The following is a 21632-nucleotide window of genomic DNA, read 5'->3' on the forward strand; positions in this document are numbered from 1 at the left end:
AATAACCCTTTTGAGTTGTGCATAACCGAGAAAAATGCATTTGGAGGCCTTAGGGTCAAATTTGGAATGATGAGGACCAAGAAGCTGAACAAAACAGGTACAACCAAAGGTTTTAAGAGGAACAGTAAACAACTCCTCGTCTGGGTATAGAAGGGTAAACAGAGGCTTCATATCAAGAACCCGTGAAGTAACCCGATTAATGAGATACACTGTTGTGAGGATAGCATCACCTCAGAAACAGATAGGCACATTGGAGGTAAACATAATGCTTCTAGCCACCTCCAAAGTGTGCATATTCTTCCTCTCGGCAACCCCATTCTGCTGTGGTGTATGAGGACAAGTGCTCTGGTGAATAACCCCATGATCAAGTAGATAAGAGGTCAATGGCTTAGCAAAGTATTCTTTTGCATTATCAGATCTGAGGACTTTGATTTTGACTCCAAACTAGGTTAAAATCATCTGATGAAAGTTTTGGGTCAGAGCGGGAACCTCATCTCGAGAACACATAAGGTAGACCCAAGAAAAACGGGTATGATCATCAACAAACAACAAAAAATATTTGTACCCACCCATAGAAGGGATGTGATACGGCCCCCAAACATCGGTGTGCACAATATCAAAAGAATTATTACTTCTTTTATTACTCAAGGAATAAGATGTTCTACAATGTTTGGCAAGCTCACAACTCTCACATCTCAAATTTGACATCTCAACAGACTCAAATAAAGTAAGAAACAAACTCTTCAAAGACTAAAAAGATAAATGACCTAATCGATTATGCCAAAGCATAACCGAACTCACAAACTGAGAAACAAAAGACTTCTTATCCACTGGCTCTTTCCAATGAGAATTCTCTCCAAGAAGATAGATCACATTCGTCTCACGGCCAGTCCCAATCACCTTCCTCGTCTCCAAGTCCTGAAAAACACATCGGTCAGGGAAAAAGGTTACTGAACAGTTCTGATGTTTGGTAATACTACTGACTGAAAGCAAATTAGTATCAAGTTTAGGAACATGCAAGACTGAGGATAAAGAGATAGTATCAGATAACTTGATGTCACCCTTGCCAGAAATGGGAACAAGAGAGCCATCAACAATGGATACTTTATCTCTACCTGAAGATAAGTGATAAGTAGTGAACAATGATGGCAAGCTAGTCATATGGTCAGATGCACCTGAGTCTATTACCCAACAGTTTTCAGTGTTACTTGGAGCTGAAGCATGGTAGGCTAAGGCCCGAGTACCTGAATGAGCAAACGCAGATGTGGCAGGGGCTAATGGTGACTGAGATGACTGAGCTGAATTCCCAACCTCCTTTTCCAACTGTATTAGGGCAGCCCGAACAGCAGCTAAGGTATCTAGGGCGTGCCTTTTGTGCCTGATGAGGATGCAAATCAGTATTCACAGCCATATGAGCATTACCCCTTTTATTCCTCAGTTTTGCTAGGACTAAATGAGGGTGGAGCTTCCAACATGTATCTTTCATATGCTTGGGTTTCTTACAATGTTCACATACTAGATCCCATTTATCTTCCTTCTTCATGTCCCTTTCTGTATCACCCCCAGACTTAGGTATAACTGCTGTCAGGGCTGGGGGAAAGGGCTGATGTTGCATCATAACCTTCCTCCTGGTCTCTTCACTATGCACCAAGGAGTATGCTTGAGATAGGGTCACACTGTCTCTTGTCAGTATCTGCTGTCTCACAATGTCATAATCTGAATTCAGGCCAGCCAGAAACTCAAGCACCTTATTGGTCTCGATTTGCTTTATATGGGTCTGTGCATCTTTTGGACTTTCCCACTCAAGAGTCTCCAAATGGTCAATTTCAGGCCACAGGGATTTCAAGGTAGAGAAATAAACAAAAACTAGTTTCTCTCCTTGTTTAAGGTTATTCACCTCACACTTCAATTCATAGGCTCTAGCAACATTAAGGAGTTGGGAGTAGGTCTCTTTCATGACAGCCCATATCTCCTTGGCTGTCTTTGCCCACTAGTAATTTCGGCTGATATGTGGCTGCATAGAGTTGCACAGCCATGTCATAACCAAGTAGTTCTCCTGAACCCACTTGGTATACATTGGGTCCTCCTTGGGAGGTTCTTTCACATCTCCCAATAGGTAGCTAAGTTTTCCCCTTCCCCCAATGGCCATCATGGCTGATTGGGCCCATTCCAAGTAATTGGATCCGTCAAATCTCACAGTTGTAATCTGAAACGCAGTCTCAGACATACTACCAGAACTGCTGTTCCCAAAAACACCTCCCTGATTTTTGAACTCCATTCTTGGTCAAGAATTAGTAGTTAAGAACTATTAGGGTTACTGCAATAAAAAACAACACTTAAACAATCGATCACAATCAGAAATCTGTATGAAATCAGTTCAGATCTGATCTGAAACCAATCGACAATCAGAATATATGCAGTCCGATAATAGTTCTCACCCCCAAAACAGGCTCGGAAGCCAAAAACAGGTCTGAAACCCACTTAGAAAGCAACCTGTAATGCTGAGGCAGAATTAGGGTTTTAATCGTAGGGTTAGGAAGACCTTTGTGAGAACATAAATAGTGCTCAGCCGCACTTTCCAAAAGAATTTACAGTCAAGTCTTCAAGTCTAGTCGTAGGGTTAATGACAAACCCTAAAAAAACTGATCACCTCTGAGAGAAAATAGGAGAGTTCGGTCACTCCTCCTAGATAGGTCCAACCTATCTTGACTGACCGCAATCTCAAGGGAAAAATAAAGACTTACCCAAAGAACTCTGATCACTACCTTCAATCGTGGCCTGAACCCTAACCTCCTCTGATTCTTCCTGATTACCAACACACTCTGCAAGCCTCGACAAGTCTTCGAACAGCTGCTAAACTTTTCTGGTAACCTCCAAGAATCAGCCAACGAACAGTCCTTTGTAAGCTTCCAGCCCTAGACAGTTCTCATGTGGTCGGCTGGACTAGAATCACATGAGAAACCCTAGACAGGCTCTGATACCAAGTAGTCAATCAAGACTACAATCAGTCTTGAATTCCAACAGATTTCGGATTGAGAAAAGTAGAAGAAAGAGGGAGAAGAAAGGAGAAGAAGCAGAAGTACAAAAGGGTTTTGAAAGGAGAGACAAATCGAATGAATCTTCCGCCGCCACTCTCTCAATATTTATAGTTTATGTTCTCTAAATGTAGGAAAGGACAGAATTGCCCTTAATGCTTACATGGCAAATAAAACAAATAAATAACTGAGATAACAAGTTGTCTAAGATAACTACCAACTAACACTGACAAACTAATCAAAGGTTACATGTACTGTCATACGAACACAGTGGGGACCACAGACGTGGGGCCCACATCAGTGTTCTCTACAGTTAACATGCTTATTTTTCTTTCCTTTTTTTTTCGGGCAGTGACTTGAGGTGATTCAACTAAGTTCTTTTCTGGTTACATGGATCCCGGCTGCAAGGAACAGTGTTGCACTCTCTGCTTACATGGATCCCGGGAATTAAAACCTTTTGCAAATCATTTCGAAACCATAACATATATATTTATATATATATATATCTTTATATAAATATATTTTGCAAAACAAAATCTCAACAATTGAAATCGGCTGCCGGCAGTCATGGTTTCCATCAGAGAGAGTGCATCCCCGATCATTACCTTTGTCCGACAAAGGGGCTGATCCTGTCACTATGATCACCCACTCAGATGAATTCTCAGACTGTCCCAACATACCCAGGTTTTGACCCCCGCTAAGGATCTCACTGATTAGTACATCAAAGACAGCCCAATCCTACACCTAGTGTAGTATTATAATCGAGTCTAGGGGTTAGGTGTAACTTTCCAGTTTTGTCCATCTATCTCCAAGGTCCAGGGCAATACTGGAAATCTGGTCCGGTTCAAAGGTTCTATTAATCCTACACTACATGTGCTTCGGGTCTCACCCTGGTAGCTGAGACAAGCCACCCCAACAGTTGGCAGCACACCAGTGTCAGCCTTGGCAGGATAAATCTCCCCAGACTTACCCAATGGCTGTGAACATTCTAAACTAACACAAGTCTCATTAAGTGTCCAGTTTAAGGGTATTACACAGAAACACACCACAGGAACATGAATCAAATGTGTACTTTATTCATTTACAATAAATTCATAATGTACATAATTCTAATTGAAGCTAAGGGCATACAACTGTCTAACAGTCTAAGATAACTACCAACTAACACTAACAAACTAATCAAAGGTTACATGTGTTGTCATACGAACACAGTGGGGACCACAGCCGTGGGGCCCACATCAGTATTCTCTACAGTTAACATGCTTATTTTTCTTTCCTTTTTTTTTGGGCAGTGACTTGAGGTGATTCAACTAAGTTCTTTTCTGGTTCAGTGGAACTTGGGAAGAAGTGTATGTTGGCCATGGGGTTAGTTTTTTCATTATTTTTTTTTGCTCTTGTCCCTATTTTTCTTCTCTCATATCTTGGCATGTTTTGCCTCTTTGTTTTTTAATAAATTTGTAATCAATCAAATATAAAACCATCTATGGTTTCCAGAAAAATAGTATAACATGAGATAACTGATATAGAGTAGAGAATGATTTTCCAAGTGAACCAATACATGTATTCCCGCCGTAGAAAAGTTTGCTGCCACGCATTTCAAGCATGCCTTTTTTCCATGTATGCAATTTACTTTCTTTTCTTTTTTTATTTTTTATTTACTACCAAAAAAGAACATTAGCATGGAAGGCAGTTCTAAAGACTCATCAAACAAAACCACAACCATGTTGCATCACAGGACTGTCAAGAAAGCTGTTAGCGTTCAGCCGGACTGAGAACAGAGAGAAAGAAGAGAGAGAGGAGAAGAAGAGTCTAGACCAAGAGTCTAACCCAGTCGACCATATATTTAGACTTAGTAAATAAGTGTACAAGGATAGAAATGCCCATGTCTAGACAGAAGGCATATAACTCGTACATTACTGATATGGAAAAGACTGAAATGCCCCTGTTTAATCAACTCTAACAGTCCCCCTCAACCTGGAGAATATATATCATATAATCCCAACTCGTTACATATGTAGCTCACTCTTCCTGAACTCAACCCTTTTGTGAACAGATCTGCCCATTGATCACCTATTCCCACATGCTCTATCCTTATCACACCATTGATGACTTATTCCCTTACAAAGTGACAATCTACCTCTATGTGTTTAGTTCTCTCATGGAAACCTGGGTTGGATGATATGTGAATTGCAGCCTGATTATCACAGTATAGCTTCACAGGTTTGCTTATTGAGAACCCGATTTCCTGCAATAGATTCTTCAACCACACTAGTTCACATGCAATGTGTGTGCCATGGCCCTGTATTCTGCTTATGCACTGCTCCTTGCTACCACAATCTGCTTCTTGCTCTTCCAAGTCACAAGATTTCCTCCAAGAAAGGTGCAATAACCTATAGTGGATCTTCTGTCTGATACAAATCCAGCCCAGTCTGCGTCGGTGTATCCAACTATTTCAAGATCACCTCCTGGCTTGTACAGTAACCCACGACCTAGAGCCCCCTTCAAATACCACACAATCCTAAGAGCTGCATCCCAGCGAGGTACCCGAGGACTCTACATAAACTGGCTAACATGCTGACAACAAATGAGATATCAGGCTTAGTGATAGTTAGATAATTCAGTTTTCCCACTAGCCTTCTATACTTTCTAGGGTTATCAAACAATTCACCTGTGTCACTTCCCAACTTCACATTCAGTTCCATGGGAGTTTCAGCCAGTTTAGCACCTAGCAACCCTATTTCTTCCAATAGGTCAAGTACATATTTCCACTGATAGAGGTTTATGCCTTGCTTTGATCTAGCAACTTCTATACCCAGGAAATACTTCAACTTCCCAAGATCTTTTGTCTGAAAGTGATCTTGTAGGAAAGTCTTCAATCTATCAATCCCAACTCTATCACTGCCAGTTATGACTATGTCATCCACATAAGCTACCAGCAAGATCTTCACGGCCATAGTCATAGCTAAATACTGAATGATCAACTTGACATTGTCTCATTCCAAACTCCTTCACCACCTCACTAAATTTGCTAAACCAAGCACAGGGAGACTGTTTGAGTCCATAAATCCCTTTCTTGAGCTTACGTACCTTACCATCCTCCCCCTGAGCAACAAACCCTAGTGGTTGCTCCATGTACACCTCCTCTAGAAGATCCTCATGGAGAAATGCATTTTTAATAACAAGCTGAAATAGAGGCCAATCATGCATGACAGCTAAGGAAATCAACACAAGTACGGAGCCAATCTTTGCCACTGGAGAAAAGGTTTCAACATAGTCTATACCATTAAATTGAGAGTACCCTTTTGCAACTAAACAGGCTTTCAGGCGTTCCACTCTCCCATCTAGTAGATACTTAACAACATACACCCATTTACAAACAACAACATGCTTACCTAGGGGAAGAGTGGTGAGTTCCCATGTCTAATTGTGATGAAGAGTAGAGAGTTCCTCTTCCATAGCTTTTCGCCACCCTGGCAATGTAAGAGCCTCCTGAACATCCTTAGGTATGGATACAGAGGAGAACAGGGTAATAAACTGGTGAGGGAAGCAGAAAGATGAGATACAGAAACATAATTGGATATGGGATGTAGTGTACAACTACGTTTACCTTTCCGAAAAGCAATAAGAAGGTCAAGATTAGAAGCCAATTCAGTTGTGGAAGGGGTTGGATCTGACGCCGAAGTAGAAGGTGGTGGAGGTGCTGGTCTCTGTCGATGAGTATACACTTGACAAATTGGTGATCTTTCAGTACGCTCCTACAATGGGAATGGGGGAGACTCAGGCACAAGGGGAACCACCGGAATGGAATTATCAACGGGAAGAGGAAGAGAAACCTCCGTAGGCAAATGATGGATATCAGAACCAGAGAAGTAAGGCACCAATTCAAAAAATGTAACATCAGGACAAACAAATGATTTCTGAGTAATACGATTGTAGCATTTATACCCTTTCTGGGTCTTAGAGTAGCCAAGGAAGATACATTTAATGGAGCGAGCATCCAACTTGTCTAAACCAGGACCAAGATTCTAAACAAAACACGCACACCCAAAGATCTTAGGGGTCAGGGGGTATGGAGACAAAGTAGGAAACAAGGTAGAGAACGGAGAACGACCATCAAGAATGAACGTAGGCATGTGATTAATGAGAAAACAAGCAATAAGGACCGCATCACTCCAGAATCATTTAGGAACATTCATATGATGAAGAAGAGACCAAGCTGTTTCAAATAGATGTCGGCTTTTTCTCTCAGCCACCCCATTTTGCTAAGGAGTGTGGGCACAAGATATCTGATGAATTATACCATGTTGTTCCAAGTATTGCTGAAAGGAAGAAAGAAAATACTCTCTACCATTGTCAGAACGAAGAATTTTAAGTGAAACACCAACTTAGGTGCGCACTTCAGCATGAAATTTTTGGAAAATGGAAAATAATTCACTTCTTTCTTTCATTAAATAAAGCCATGTCATTCTTGAACAGTTATCAACAAAGGTAACAAAATATCTATAACCATTGTACGACTCAATTCTAATTGAACCCCAAACATCTGAATGAACTAAATCAAAAGGACTCAGCATACGACTATCAACTCTAGGACTGAAGGAAACCCGATGGTGTTTCCCATACTAACACGACTCACACTACAAAGACGACAAATGACTCAATGATGGAACAAGAAGCTTGAGAGCTTTGAGAGATATATGGCCGAGTCTACAATGCCATTGAAGAGGAGTCAAGGAGGTTTGAAGCGCAACTGTAGAGCCTCCACTGTCAAGATAATACAATCCGCTAGCTTCATGCCCTCCACCAATCTTCTTCCCCGTCGTTAGATCCTGAAAAACAAAAGAGGAAGGGTAAAATATGATAGAACAATTGAGGGATTTGGTTAGTTTACTAATAGATAAGATTAAAAAGAAACTTGGGAACATATAAGATAGAAGACAAAGATAGAGATGCAGTGGTAACATTTACCAACACCATAGATGGGGGAAGTAGATCCATTGGCAAGGGTAACATTATTTGATGTAAAGGTCGGAGAAAGGGAGGAAAACATACCTGGAGTGTTGGTCATGTGATCAAAGGCTCCAGAGTCAATTATCTAGGGTGAAGGTTTGAATGCTAGGCAAGCTATACCTGAATGAGCAAGGGTGGTGGTGTTCTGAAGAAATCTCTCATACTCCTCTTTGGGAATACTCATCATCTCCTTCCCAAAAGAGGTTGTGGCTGTAAAAGATGTTGGATCAACTGGTTGAGTATCCTTGACTTCACTACCACCAACAGTTGCATGATTAGCCCATGTGGATGGTGGGCCATGTAAATCATAACAAAAGTTAACTCTGTGTCCTCTCCCATAGTGTGTGCACTTCCTTGTTGTGCTCCCCTTTCCTCTGCTACGGCCTCCTCCACTGGTATGACCACCCATAGGATTACCATGGCCTCCCTTAACTGTACGGCCACCTCCTCTGTGCCCATAAGAACCACCTCGAGTACTAACTACTGCTGATCTGTCAGAAGTTATGTTACTCTCTGCGGGGCTAAGAGGTATCCTACGGAGACGGGCAAACACTTCTTCTGGAGTAGGGAGAGCAGACCCCCCCAATATCTGTGCCCTGACAGGTTCATACTCTGCTTTCAGTCCCACCAAGAACCATGTAACATCTAGTTGTTCCCTTTGTTGTTGCTGAATTTTAACGTCCGGTGTTAAGGGATGCTAGACGTTAAGTTCATTCCAAAGATTTTTCATACTGGCATAATATTCTTCAAGAATTTGATTTCCTTATTGCAAACTAAGGTATTCTTGATAAAGCTGATAAACCCTTGTAGTGTTGTCTTGTCCATAATAAAGTTTCTTGGCATGTTCCCATATATCCCTTATTGTATCTAAAAACATGAAGTTAACACTGATTTTAGGCTCCATACTGTTCCACAACCACGTCATGATCTGAGCATCCTCTTGCTCCCAATCACTAAAACCCAGGGAATCAGCACTCGGTTTCTCCTCCTATACATGTTTCACTTTCTTCTTAACCTTCAGAAACACTTCCACCAACTTGGCCCATGGAACATAGTTTTCACCGTTGAGTTTGATGGATGTCATTTGGACACTTAAAAAAATCAGAGGAGATCATCACACTCGATTTCTGGTCACCACTCGAATCACCCACCGACGCCATCTCAATCTACGAAACTGGTTCTGCCCATCACACACACAAAAGAGAAGTTTCAGCCACTACACTACTGTTCTTCAAATTCCACACCAACACACCTATAGTCACCACGAGCTTGCCCTAGCATGCATTCAGCCACTTTGAACACCACTGATCTGCTAACAGGCAGATTTGAAAACATAGAGAATCCCTCTTGAAACTGCTCATTAGAGGGTTCAGACCACAACTACTGTACCTACTCGACCACCACAGCTGTCACGTAAAGTGACAGCAGTCCACACACACAAAAAAAAAAAATTCTTGTTCGCTCGAACTGCTGCAGTCATCTACTGTCACCAGAAGTTAACCCACCGAAACCCTAGATGTTGCTACAGAAACCAGGGTTTCTTCGCAGTCCTCTAACCCAGATTTCTTACACCAGAAAAAATGGAAAAGAAAGGAGAGAAGAAAGCTGCAGTCGACTTCTATTATTGGCGCTCTGATACCATGTTAGTGTTCAGCCGGACTGAGAAGAGAGAGAAAGAAGAGAGAGAGGAGAAGAAGAAAGGATAAAAGTGTCAAACTGAGAAGACCAAGAGTCTAATCCAGTCGACCATATATTTAGACTTAGTAAATAAGTGTACAAGGACATAAATGCCCTTATCTAGACAGGAGGCATATAACTCATACATTACTGAAATGGAAAAGACTCAAATGCCCCTGTTTAGTCAACTCTAACAAAAGCAAACACCATAGGTGGGATGTGGAAGAAATATTAGGTAGGAATGATGATCTGCCAACCTATTTGTATCTTAAGTGGGGAAACTGGGATTAACAATTGGAAAAAAAAGGTTGAGGATGAAGAATAAGCAAACAACTGTCTGGACAAAAATAGTATGTCAAGATTTTAGTTGAGAGAAAACATGGTGGCATGGTAAAGTAAACTTGGGACACTTTTTTCATCTCAATATTCCTGTAGATGTTTTCATGGGCATTTAGTGTGGTGGACAGGTGTAAAGAATCAAGAAAACAAACATAGGGAACATTTACAGAAAATGTAAAACACATAGGATATTTGTAATAAACTGGAAAATCTATAGTTTACCCTTTGTGGATTTATCCCAGCAGCAGCAACATATAAATCCAGCTTCCCAATTGCAATTCCAATGCCCTGAACACCAAGATCTCCAAGACCCAATATTCTGCTTCCATCTGTTACCACTATCATATCAACCTACAATATAAAAAAAAAAAAGTAATTCATAAATTGCTAAAGTTGCATTTTTTTCTCATCAAAAAGCACAATGTTTTCTGAGTGATCCAAAATATCAACAATTGAAAAACAAATACTAACTAGCAAGTTATATTGGGTGTAGGGGTGGTACATGGAACAGTTGTTCAACACAGACAGAAAATAAATAATAGAAGGATAGTGTTCAACTGAAGGAGGGAGAAGAAGAGAAGAGGAGGAGGAGGGGGAAAATAGGTACCAAACAAGTCCCTATTGGGATTTTGTCCCCTTTGAAATTATCATAATATTAACATAGACACAAAGACAACAATACCTTTGAAAATAAAACAAAAAGACTAAAATGCTCTAGATATAAGAGACCAACTTTCTCAAAACATTCTGAGGGACTTTTCTGCCCATTCCTTGTACAACACGATTCATACGATTTTAATAAAATGTTTTGGTTGCCATAAGAAATGAGAAAGTATCAGTTTTTATCAAATATCACATTATCTAAAACAAAAGGCAAGAGCTCTGTCCTAGAAGAATTCAGGAAAAAATTATGATCTTGGCTTGTATTACCTGCATCTCTTTGAAAGTTAATCCCCTTGAACTTTAGTTCTGTAAGAATCGACAATACAAGGGTAGTTAAGTCTTTTATCAATCTAATTAAGGTTAAGTTGTCTATTTTGTCGGGGTTTAAGTTGTGTGTCCCATACTTAATGAGGGACAACTCTGTCTTTTGTAATCTAATACAAAGAGTATAAATACAAAGTGGGACGGCCGAGAGAGGTGACTTTTCTTCTTCTCATACCGAACCCTTTCTCCTTCTTTTCTCTCTCTCTCTCTCTCTCTCTTTTCTTCTTCTTCTCTTCTTATTGACTTCAGACCTAGAACTGAACTAGGGCTACTCGAATTATTCACATGGTATAAGAGCCCTAGGAAATCAGTTCAGAACTCAGTTTTCTTTTCTCTCTCTTCGTCCTCCTGAGAACACCATATCAGAACCTCTCTTTGAAGTAACTTCTAAACGAATTGGAGGATCGATAAGGGACCAAAAAGGAGTGGTCGTATTTCCTTCTTGGAGGTAAATATGCCTACAGTTGACATGGTGGTGGCTGTTGTAGTGGTTTGCTAGAAACCCTCTACCCGATGACACAAAGGGGGCTGGTTGTGGACAAGTGTGAACAGAAATCTCTAATCGACTAATCGTGGAGTGTGTTCTCTTTCTTTTGGGCTGGATTTCATCCATGTGGCAGTGTTGATTGGTAGGTATGCATATGAACCTCTTTTTTCTCTGTTTATAACTGGATATGTGTGGTGATAGTAGGGTTTTCGGGTGCTGAACCCATGACAGCAGCAGTGTGGTCATAGCAGTACTTTATTGTGTGGTGTGTGGTGTAATGCTGAATAGTAAAGGGCGACTTTTTCTATCATAGTTGAATTCCTTTGTGGTGTGGGGTGATTTTGTTATGATGGTAACTGTTTGCTGAAATAGAGCTGTCAAATGAGAGAAGAAGAAGATATGAGATGGGCGGCAGAATTAGTTCTCAGCCAGCCCTAATCTATTATATATAACAACATTACATAATGTTACATAAATAGACCAGAATGCCCCTGATTAGTGGAGGGACACCTAGTCAAATAAACACTAAATAAGATTAGGCCCAATAACTAATAACTAAGGACTTAAGACCCAACAAGGATAAACATACAAATTAAGACAGCTGAACCAACACTCCCCCTCAAGCTAAGCATGGATATCAATCGTGTTTAGCTTGCCAAGTAAGTCCAAGAATTTCACTGTAGCTAGCCCTTTAGTCAGAACATCTGCAATCTGCATCTCGGAGGGAGTATAAGGGATGCAGAGTTCTCCTGAGACGTTTCTTTCTCTGACAAAGTGACGGTCTATCTCAATATGTTTAGTTCTATCATGTTGCACTGGGTTATTTGCAATGTTGATGGCAGCCTTGTTGTCACAGTACAACCTGAGAGGACACTCAATCTTTATTCCAAGTTCACCAAGCAGGATCTTAAGCCATAAAAGTTCAGCAACACCATGAGCCATAGCTCGATATTCGGCCTCTGCACTAGATCTAGCAACCACATTCTGTTTTTTACTCCTCCAAGTAACTAAATTTCCTCCAACAAAGGTGCAGTACCCAGAAGTAAACTTCCTGTCCCCAACTGAGCCAGCCCAATCTGCATCAGTATATCCTTCAACTTCAATTTTACTGTTTTTTCTGAATAGAATCCCTTTCCCCGGGCAAGACTTCAAATATCTGAGGATCCTTTCCACAGCTTTCATGTGAGGGATTTTAGGAGTGTGCATGAACTGACTGACAACATGTACAGCATAAGCAATGTCAGGGCGAGTGAGGGACAGGTAAATCAACTTCCCCACCAGCTTTTGATATCTTTCCTTATCAAGGTAGTCCTCTCCTACTGACTCCTTTAGACCATGATTCTGTTCTATTGGAGTATCTGCTGGCCTACACCCCATCATGCCTGTCTCTTGAAGAAGATCAATGATGTATTTCCGCTGACATATATAGATGCCCTCTTTGGATCTTGCAACTTCAATCCCAAGAAAGTATCTCAGTTGGCCCAGGTCTTTGATCTCAAATTCAGCAGCCAAGACCTCCTTTAGTCTTTTAATCTCTTCCTGATCATCCCCTGTAATTACCATATCATCCACATATGCAATAAGTGCTGTAAGTTTGCCATTTTTCTTCCTTATGAATAGGGTATGATCTGCCCCACTTTGAGTGTAACCCCCTTTCTTCATGGCCCCACATAGCTTCTCAAACCAAGTTCGAGGGGACTGCTTAAGGCCATATAGGGTTTTTCTCAATCTACTTACCTTCTTGCCAAACCCATAACCTGGTGGAGGATCCATGAAAACCTCTTCACGCAGGTCACCATTCAAGAAAGCATTCTTCACGTCCAACTGATGTAGCTCCCATGAGAAATTTGCAGCTAATGATAATAGAACTCGGATTGTGTTGAGTTTTGCCACCGGAGCAAAGATTTCTTTGTAGTCAATCCCTTCTTTTTGAGTGAACCCTTTTGCTACCAGTCTAGCCTTGTACCTTTCAATGGACCCGTCCTCCCTATGCTTCACAGTGAACACCCACTTGCATCCAACAGTGCCTTTCCCTTCTGGTAGATCCACTAATTCCCAAGTCCCTGCTTTCATTAAGGCCTTCATTTCTTCATCCATAGCCTCTTTCCATTTTGGGTCAGATACTGCCTCAGAATACCTGGTAGGAACATGCACAGAAGAGAGAGCAAACACAAAAGAACAATAACGAGGAGACAAATGTGAGTAAGACACAAAATCAGCAATGGGGTGTCTGATAGTACAAGAACGGGTAGACTTACGAAGGGCAATAGGAAGATCCAAGTCAGAAGAACTGATAGGATTACCTTGAGTTTCTGAGACAGGTTGATCCGAGTCCAATTGGTTGCTGTCATGAGTTAGAGGGCCCTTCTTCCTTCTGTTGTAGGTGATTCTGATATCTCTTTGCAGCCTGCTTGAGTCTTCAGTAACATCTGCAACATCACTAGTAGTGGCTGGTACAATGGGAGCCTCACTAGATTCACCCGGGATACTACAACTAGGTGGATCAAGAGGAGAAGATGGAAGGTCTGAGGTAGAGAGAGGCACAAAGAAAGGGGGAACAGAAGAATCCTCTTCAATCCCACTAGTCTCCCCCTGAAGAGGATTCTAGGAAGAATGAAAATAGGATTGAGACTCAAAGAATACCACATCCTTTGTAACATATTTTTTCTTGGTGACTGGATCATAACACTTGTATCCCTTTTGAGTAGGAGAGTACCCCAAAAAGATTCCCTTTGTAGCCCTAGGATCCAATTTGGTCTTCTTCGGATCCTTGACATGTATAAAGCATACACACCCAAAGACTCTCGGTGGAAGAGAAAAGTCAGGAAGATGAGGGCAAAGAACAGAGAAAGGAGTTTTCATCCCCAATACCTTGGATGGCATTCGATTTATCAGGTATGATGCAGTAAGGATTGCTTGAGACCAATAGTTTTTTGGAACTTTGTGCTGAAATAGTAAGGCTCGAGTAGTCTCCAATAGGTGCCTATTCTTGCGCTCAGCAACCCCATTCTGTTGGGGGGTACTAGCACAAGATGACTGATGAATCATTCCAGCATCCTCCATAAACAGATTCAAGGACCTTTCAAAGTATTCTGCAGCATTATCTGACCCGAATTGTTTGATTTTCGTGCCAAACTGTGTTTCAATCATTTTGCAAAAAGTCATGATTACCCGCGGCACTTCTCGTGTTTTTAATAAGTAGATCCATGTGCATCGAGAATAGTGATCAATAAAACTAATAAAATATCGAAAGCCATCAACAGAAATAATGGGAGAGGGGCCCCAAACATCAAAGTGGACTAAGTCAAAAGAAGCTTGAATTTCATTACTCGAAGTTGAATAAACAGTTCTACATTGCTTTGATAGTTGACAGACTTCACAAAATAATTCTTGACTTGAAACACCTTTGAATAATTCTGGAAACAATACTTCCAATGATGAAAACGGTAAATGACCTAGCCTAGCATGCCACAGATGTAAACTAGCTATTGACTCCACATTGGACTGACTATTAGTAGCAAATGTTTGTAATGCCGAACTGATGTCTGCATCAAGGTAGTAGAGACCTCCACACTCATGACCGCTCCCAATCGTTCTCTTCGTCAATCTGTCCTGAAAGACACAATGGGTAGGAAAAAACGTTATGCTACAATTCAAATTTTTGGTAAGCTTTGAAACAAATAAGAGATTTGAAGAAAGATTGGGAACATGCAAGACAGATTTGAGTGAGAGGTCCTTGCTTAGGTCAACCACTCCCTTCCCAGAGATGGTAGAGAGAGAACCATCAGCAACCCTCATTTTATCTTGGCCAGACATTAAATGATAGGAAGAAAATAGGGAAGACGTGTGTCATGTGGTCAGTTGCACCAGAATCAATAATCCAAGAGGCAGGATCAATAGTACTAGTTGCACTAAAGGCAGAGACAATACCTGATCTGGCAAGGGAGGAGGATGGAAGAGAATTGGTGCTTAGACAGGCTAGGGCCCGGCTAAGTACCTCTACCTCATCGGCAGTAAAACCCAAGGACCCGGTTCTGGGGGAATTAGTAGTCTGTCCCATGGAAGAGGAAGTAACTGTGGATGAGTGTTTTGAATCATCATCACTGTGACCCGTAGCCAGATTCACACTTGCAGATTGACCCTTCTGATGCTTCTTATCTTAACTCAATGCAGCTGGCTTCAAATGCGGATGGAGAACCCAACAGGTCTCTTTCACATGCCTTTCCCCTCCACAGTAGGTGCACTTCAGATGTCTCTTGTCAGAGTGTCTGTTTCCCCTTTGATTTGTAGAGATTAAGGCTGAATGTTCCACAGACTGTTCAGCTAGTTTAGTTTGAGTATCAACCTGCATCTCTTTTCTTCTCACCTCTTCATTCCTCACAAGGTAGTAAACATGATGTAAGTCTGGCATTTCATCCCTTACCAGAATTTGGGACCTTATGCTCTCATATATAGGATCTAGGCCAGCCAGAAATTTAAATGCTCTACCCTCTTCAACTTGTTTGTCATGTTTTTCCTTGTCTCTGGCATTCTCCCAATCAATAATAAGGTGGTGATCTAACTCTTCCCATAGTCCTTCTAGTGTAGCAAAATATGTTGCAACACTCATATCTCCTTGCCTCAAGGCAGCAATGTCTTGATTCAGTCTGTAAATTCTTGCATTATTCTTTTTCTGCCCATAGGTTTTAGAAACTTTTTCCCATATCTTGGCAGCCGTGGAGAAATGTTGAACAGTCCTAGCTACTCTTGGAGTCATTGAGGCAAGTAGCTAGGACATAACTGTAGCATTCTCCTTGCGCCAAGCTGCATATTCAGCACTCCCCACTTCGGGTTCCTTCTTCTGCCCGTCCAAGTAACCGGTGAGTTCCCGGGATGTGATGAACAACATGGCTGAGACAGACCATTCTCTGAAGTTGTACTCATCCAACAACACACTTGTGATCTGTAGGTTGTGCAGATTTGGATTCTCCAAATTAGGAGACCTCCCACAAGCCCTAACATTTCTAGAAGACACTTCCCCGGATATGGAAGACATCTTCTCCTACTCGTAAAGTCAAGACTGTAAACACAATATATAATGAACTGTTTCACACTTACGGAGCTTGCTGCACTGTAAACTCAGTCCTGAGAACCCGACACAGAGCTGAAACACCGAGTACTACACTGCACACTATGCCCTAATTACTGCTGTCGCAGATTATAATCTGTTGTGCTACCTTCTGCTGTGTTCTAATCACTGCTGCCGCAGCCTGCAACTTGCTGTGTTAGCTTCTACTGTGTGCTAAGCACTGCTATCTCAGGTTATACTCTCACCCACGAACAGTTCTAGGACTGCTGAGATTCGTCATTTCTCCTAGATCTGTTTTACACAGATCTATCTTAGCAAAATGGCTACAATCTGCTGTACTGCGTCTATTAGGGCATCAGCCTCTGGGTCTATCTCCCCTTGGGCCCTACAACCAAGGGAAACCCTAGATGTAGGTCCAGTTGTGTTCTGCGACCAACCCTAGGGTTTCTTTGCAGCAACCAAGAAAAAGAAGAGAGAGAGTTAACTGCGAGTAGAAGAAAAAGGCGGCTGCTGTAACCAGTCAAAAGATTAGTGCTCTGATACCATGTTTGCTGAAATAGAGCTGTCGAATGAGAGAAGAAGAAGAAGAAGAAGAAGAAGAAGATATGAGATGGGCGGCAGAATTAGTTCTCAGCCAGCCCTAATCTATTATATATAACAACATTACATAATGTTACATAAATAGACTAGAATGCCCCTGATTAGTGGAGGGACACCTAGTCAAATAAACACTAAATAAGATTAGGCCCAATAACTAATGACTTAAGACCCAACAAGGATAAACATACAAATTACGACAGCCGAACCAACAGTAACAACTGGAGAGGGTAGTGATAATAAGGCAAGTGTTATGATTTCCCCTGATTACCTGAATGTTTAAATGACCTCTATCAAATTAAATGGTGAGAACTATGTGCCATGGGCTAAATTTGTTGAAGTGTTTTTGAGAGCCAAGAAAAAGGTGAAACATGTGAGAGACGAGAAACCCTCTTTTGATTCTCTAGGGTTTAGTGAGTGGGAACAGGAGGATGCACAGATTATGACCTGGTTGTGGAATAGCACAAAACCTAAAATTAGTATGAATTTTATGTTCCTGGATACAACCAAGGAAATTTGGGACCATGCTAAGAAACTCTATTCTGGCCAAGATAATACCACTAGAGTGTACCAACTTTACCAAGAGTACTTTAACTTGAAGCAGGGTAATCAAAGCTTAGAAGAGTACTATGCAAGCATGAGAAACCTCCGTAATGAGCTTAATGTGTATCACCCTCTGATTTCAGATGTTCAAATTCAGCAGCAACAACAAGAGCAACTTGATGTGACAAGGTTTTTAGTGGGTTTAAAACCTGAATGTGAACCTGTTTGAGCACAAATATTGGGTGGATATGCTCTCCCCTCTCTTGAGGAAGTGTTTACATGACTTCAGAGGATTTTTATGGACCCTACGGAGTCTTCCTCTCTCTTGGACAGGTCTGGTTTTGTGGTCACAAGAGGTGGTGGAGGTGGTCATGGATTTCCAAGGACCCAAGGTGGTCCTATGTTTAATCGTACTAGTGGCCATAGTGGAAGTCGAGAGTGAGGGGAAGGTCGTGGCAAAAGAAGTACCGGTACTAGAAGATGCACATACTGAGGATTAGAAGGACAAACTGTTAACTTATGTTATGACTTACATGGTCCACCCAACACTTGGGCTAATCACGTTGTGACTAGTGGTGGTGGTACAATTAGTGAGAACCAACAAGTTAATTAGACCCCCTCCACATCTACTGGTGCTTCTGGGAAGGAAATGGTGAGTGTCCCATGTGAGATATATGAGAAGTTTCGTAGGACACCCTCTCAGTAGAACACAACTACTCTTGCACATTCAAGTATGGCTTGCTTGGCTTCCAAACCCTCACACTAAATCATTGACTCTAAAGCCTCTGATCATATGATTGGGACTCCGTATGTGTATTCTTCACTTTCTCAATCTTCTACATCCCAAATAGTTACCCTTGTTAATGGTTCTACCTCTCCCATTTGTGGTATTGGTGATGTTGATCTTACCTCCTTATCTTTATCCTTTGTCTTATATGTACTCAAATTCCCTTTTAATCTTATGTCTGTTAGTAGATTAACCAAGTCACTTAATTATTCCATAACCTTTTATCCCTCTTCTTGTGTGTTTCAAGATCTCAAGACAGGGATGAAGATTGGTGGAGGGCATGAGGGAGGTGGATTGTATTATCTTGATGGTGGTGGTCCAAAAGTAGCTCTTCATTCCTCTCTTACTCCTCTCCAGTGGCACTATAAACTTGGTCATCCGTCATTCAAGGCTCTGAAGTCATTGGTCCCGTCTTTAAGTCATCTTCCATCGTTGGATTGTGAGTCTAGTCAGATCGGGAAACACCATAGAGTCTCTTTTAGTCCTAGAGTTGATAGTTGTGTTTTGAGTCCTTTCTCTTTAGTCCATTTAGATGTTTGGGGTCCAAGCAAAGTAGTGTCATACAATGGTTATAAGTATTTTGTAATTTTTGTTGATGACTTGTTAAGGATGACATGGCTCTATCTTATGAAATACAGAAGTGAGTTGTTCTCTATTTTTCAAAATAATGCAAAAGAGTACACCTCAACACCATTTCAGCAATACTTAGAGCACCATGGGGTAATTCTCCAAACTTCTTGTTCTTAATGGTTTAAAATGTCCTTAATTTCCCTAATATTTCCACGACATATTTCCATTTCCATGAGTAGTGACATGAAATTTTACTGGAATCGACATTTCCCCAATGAATACTACTAGACCTACATGGAGAACAAGAGATAGTATTAACAACATATTTCCATTTTCACTTCCATGGGTAACAACATGAACGGCTGTGAAGATTCTAAACTAACACGAGTCTCATATGTATCCAGTTTAAGGGTATTACACAGAAACACACCATAATAACATGAATCAAATATGTACTTTATTCATTTACATTAAATGTCATAATGTACATCATTTTGATTGGAGCTAAGGGCATACACTGTCTAACATTTTGATGGTTTTAAATATACTTCTCCATAACTTCTTTGATGGAAACAACTCATCCTCTAGTGTTTCAATTCCTTGAACATCTTACTCTCAACTTTTTGGAAGACCACCTACAGCAATAGTAAGAAGAGGTGATCTGTTTCAAGTGGGAGGAGCTAGAAGAGCTAGCAGATCAAAAAGGACATATGTGGAAGTAGTTAGAAATGATTCAAGGGCCCATAATTTAACAATTGACATCATATCATATTCAATATAACAGAATGGGGTAAACAGGATTCATGTAGCTGGCTCCATATGGATGGGACAAAGCTTTGATGAAGATGATATTTTGGGTTACCCACCATCAAAAAAAAAAAAAAAAAAACTATCCATAAAGAATGATACTTTGGGTAGCCTTATCCTTGTTGGTGACAAAAAGACATGTAGTTGCACATGGATACATGTAGGATAAATTTCTGGATGTTAACAACCATATGGGTTAAACTTCAAAACCTTGCTGTAGATAAGACATAAAACAATATAAAATTCATTGCTTTGTTTTAAAACTATAAAACAATATAAAATTCATTGCTTAGTTATGAAGATTTTAAGACAAACCATATTGAAGGTTCCTTCAAGCTTGGTATGTTTACACCAGCTAATATTGTTTCAGTTCTGTCCAAGAGATATTTAACAGCCAACTGAACATCTAAATCCAGGCTACATTTCAGTAAAATACAACTATTCAGGTTGAACTAAGTACCAAAATAAAAATCAGTCATCCACTACCTAGTGAATATAGGTAAAAGATAGTTTCATACATGAAAAAGTCATAAACAATATTCTAGCATTAAAACTTTCACAGGAAAATAATGCCAAGCTCACCGATTAAGACGAAATAAAAAAAAAAGTAACAATTTTCTGTCATATCAAAGCGTAACAACCTGATCAGCTGGCCAATTATAAACCATGGACATCATTTCTCCACGGTCTGCAGCACTAAAATACATTCCTCTTGGCCTTCTAAACAAGCCACTGTAGTTCTGGCACACAAGTCCAACAGTTGGTGTATAAACTATAGGTGCATATTCTTCAATATTATCAATTAAAACCTGTCAGATATAGAGAAACACTATTAAACCAAGGGATGTAGGAAGATGATCTATTACAATTAGCAACAGCATATATCTTCTCGGTCATAAAACAGTAAACCTCAACAAGTTATAGCAAAGAAAAAATTCAACTTTCATCAAAGCATATAAAAGTAACATCACTGATTTACCTTGTAATACATTGTCTCATTTCTGTCATGCAACCGGTTGAGTATCCGCCACTTGGCCAAAGCATATGGATCAGATGGTCCATCTCTTGCATTTTGCTCAAGCCTTTTCAGATCAACCACTGTCAAAGAATAAATTTCAAGTATGACTCTAAGAAACATAAGAAGAATAAGGTGATAATTCAGGAAAAATGATGTTACAAAAACCATATTCCTAGACAATGCACTAATTGGTCAGTTGTGGCCATTGTGGGATAGGTAGAAGTATTCTGGAATTTACTAGCAGGTCTTTTATGCAGGTCCTGACAAATGGTTTAATGAACAACAAGATGGCGTGCAATGTTCAATTTTCAAAAGAGGAAGGGACCAGGCTGGCAGTTAACCAGGTCCAGGTTTGGCCCATGTAGCCTTACCAGGCTCACTTCCAAGGTGAGGCCAGAGTAGCTCTTGTAGACACACCTGCATCCCAACCATTTTCCAACCTTCCATTTATGCTGGCTATTACTTCATGCCACAGTCTATCCCTTTCCATCGGCCACCTCCAAAGCCATCCCCCCCCCCCCCCCCCGCTCTTTCAACTAGTGTTATGTCATTGTTCTTAATATAAAAGACTTTTATTAAAAATAAAGAAAAATGAGATCCTCCTTCCTCTTCTTCCTCCTCCCCTTCCTCCTCTTTCCTCCTCATCCCCCTCCTCTTAAGGAAGCTTACGCCTCCTTGTGTTCAGGAGGCTTACACCTCCTACGTTC

The 21632-nt window shown here is 40.8% G+C and overlaps 1 protein-coding gene across 1 annotated transcript in view; it reads right to left on the reverse strand.

The window, feature by feature from the left end:
- Window positions 1–21632, reverse strand: part of LOC104609908 (NAD-dependent malic enzyme, mitochondrial-like) — a 138772-nt gene that overhangs the window by 104589 nt on the left and 12551 nt on the right. Inside the window, exons 3-5 of the mRNA XM_088895930.1 lie at window positions 20887–21005; window positions 20549–20716; window positions 10284–10412 (exon numbers count right to left, since the gene is read on the reverse strand). Coding sequence (XP_088752056.1) covers window positions 10284–10412; window positions 20549–20716; window positions 20887–21005 — 416 coding nt within the window. The remainder of the gene's footprint in view (window positions 1–10283; window positions 10413–20548; window positions 20717–20886; window positions 21006–21632) is intronic.

The sequence above is a fragment of the Nelumbo nucifera genome, chromosome 1 (assembly GCF_055504915.1).
Source record: "Nelumbo nucifera cultivar China Antique chromosome 1, China Antique-T2T, whole genome shotgun sequence".
NCBI lineage: Eukaryota > Viridiplantae > Streptophyta > Magnoliopsida > Proteales > Nelumbonaceae > Nelumbo > Nelumbo nucifera.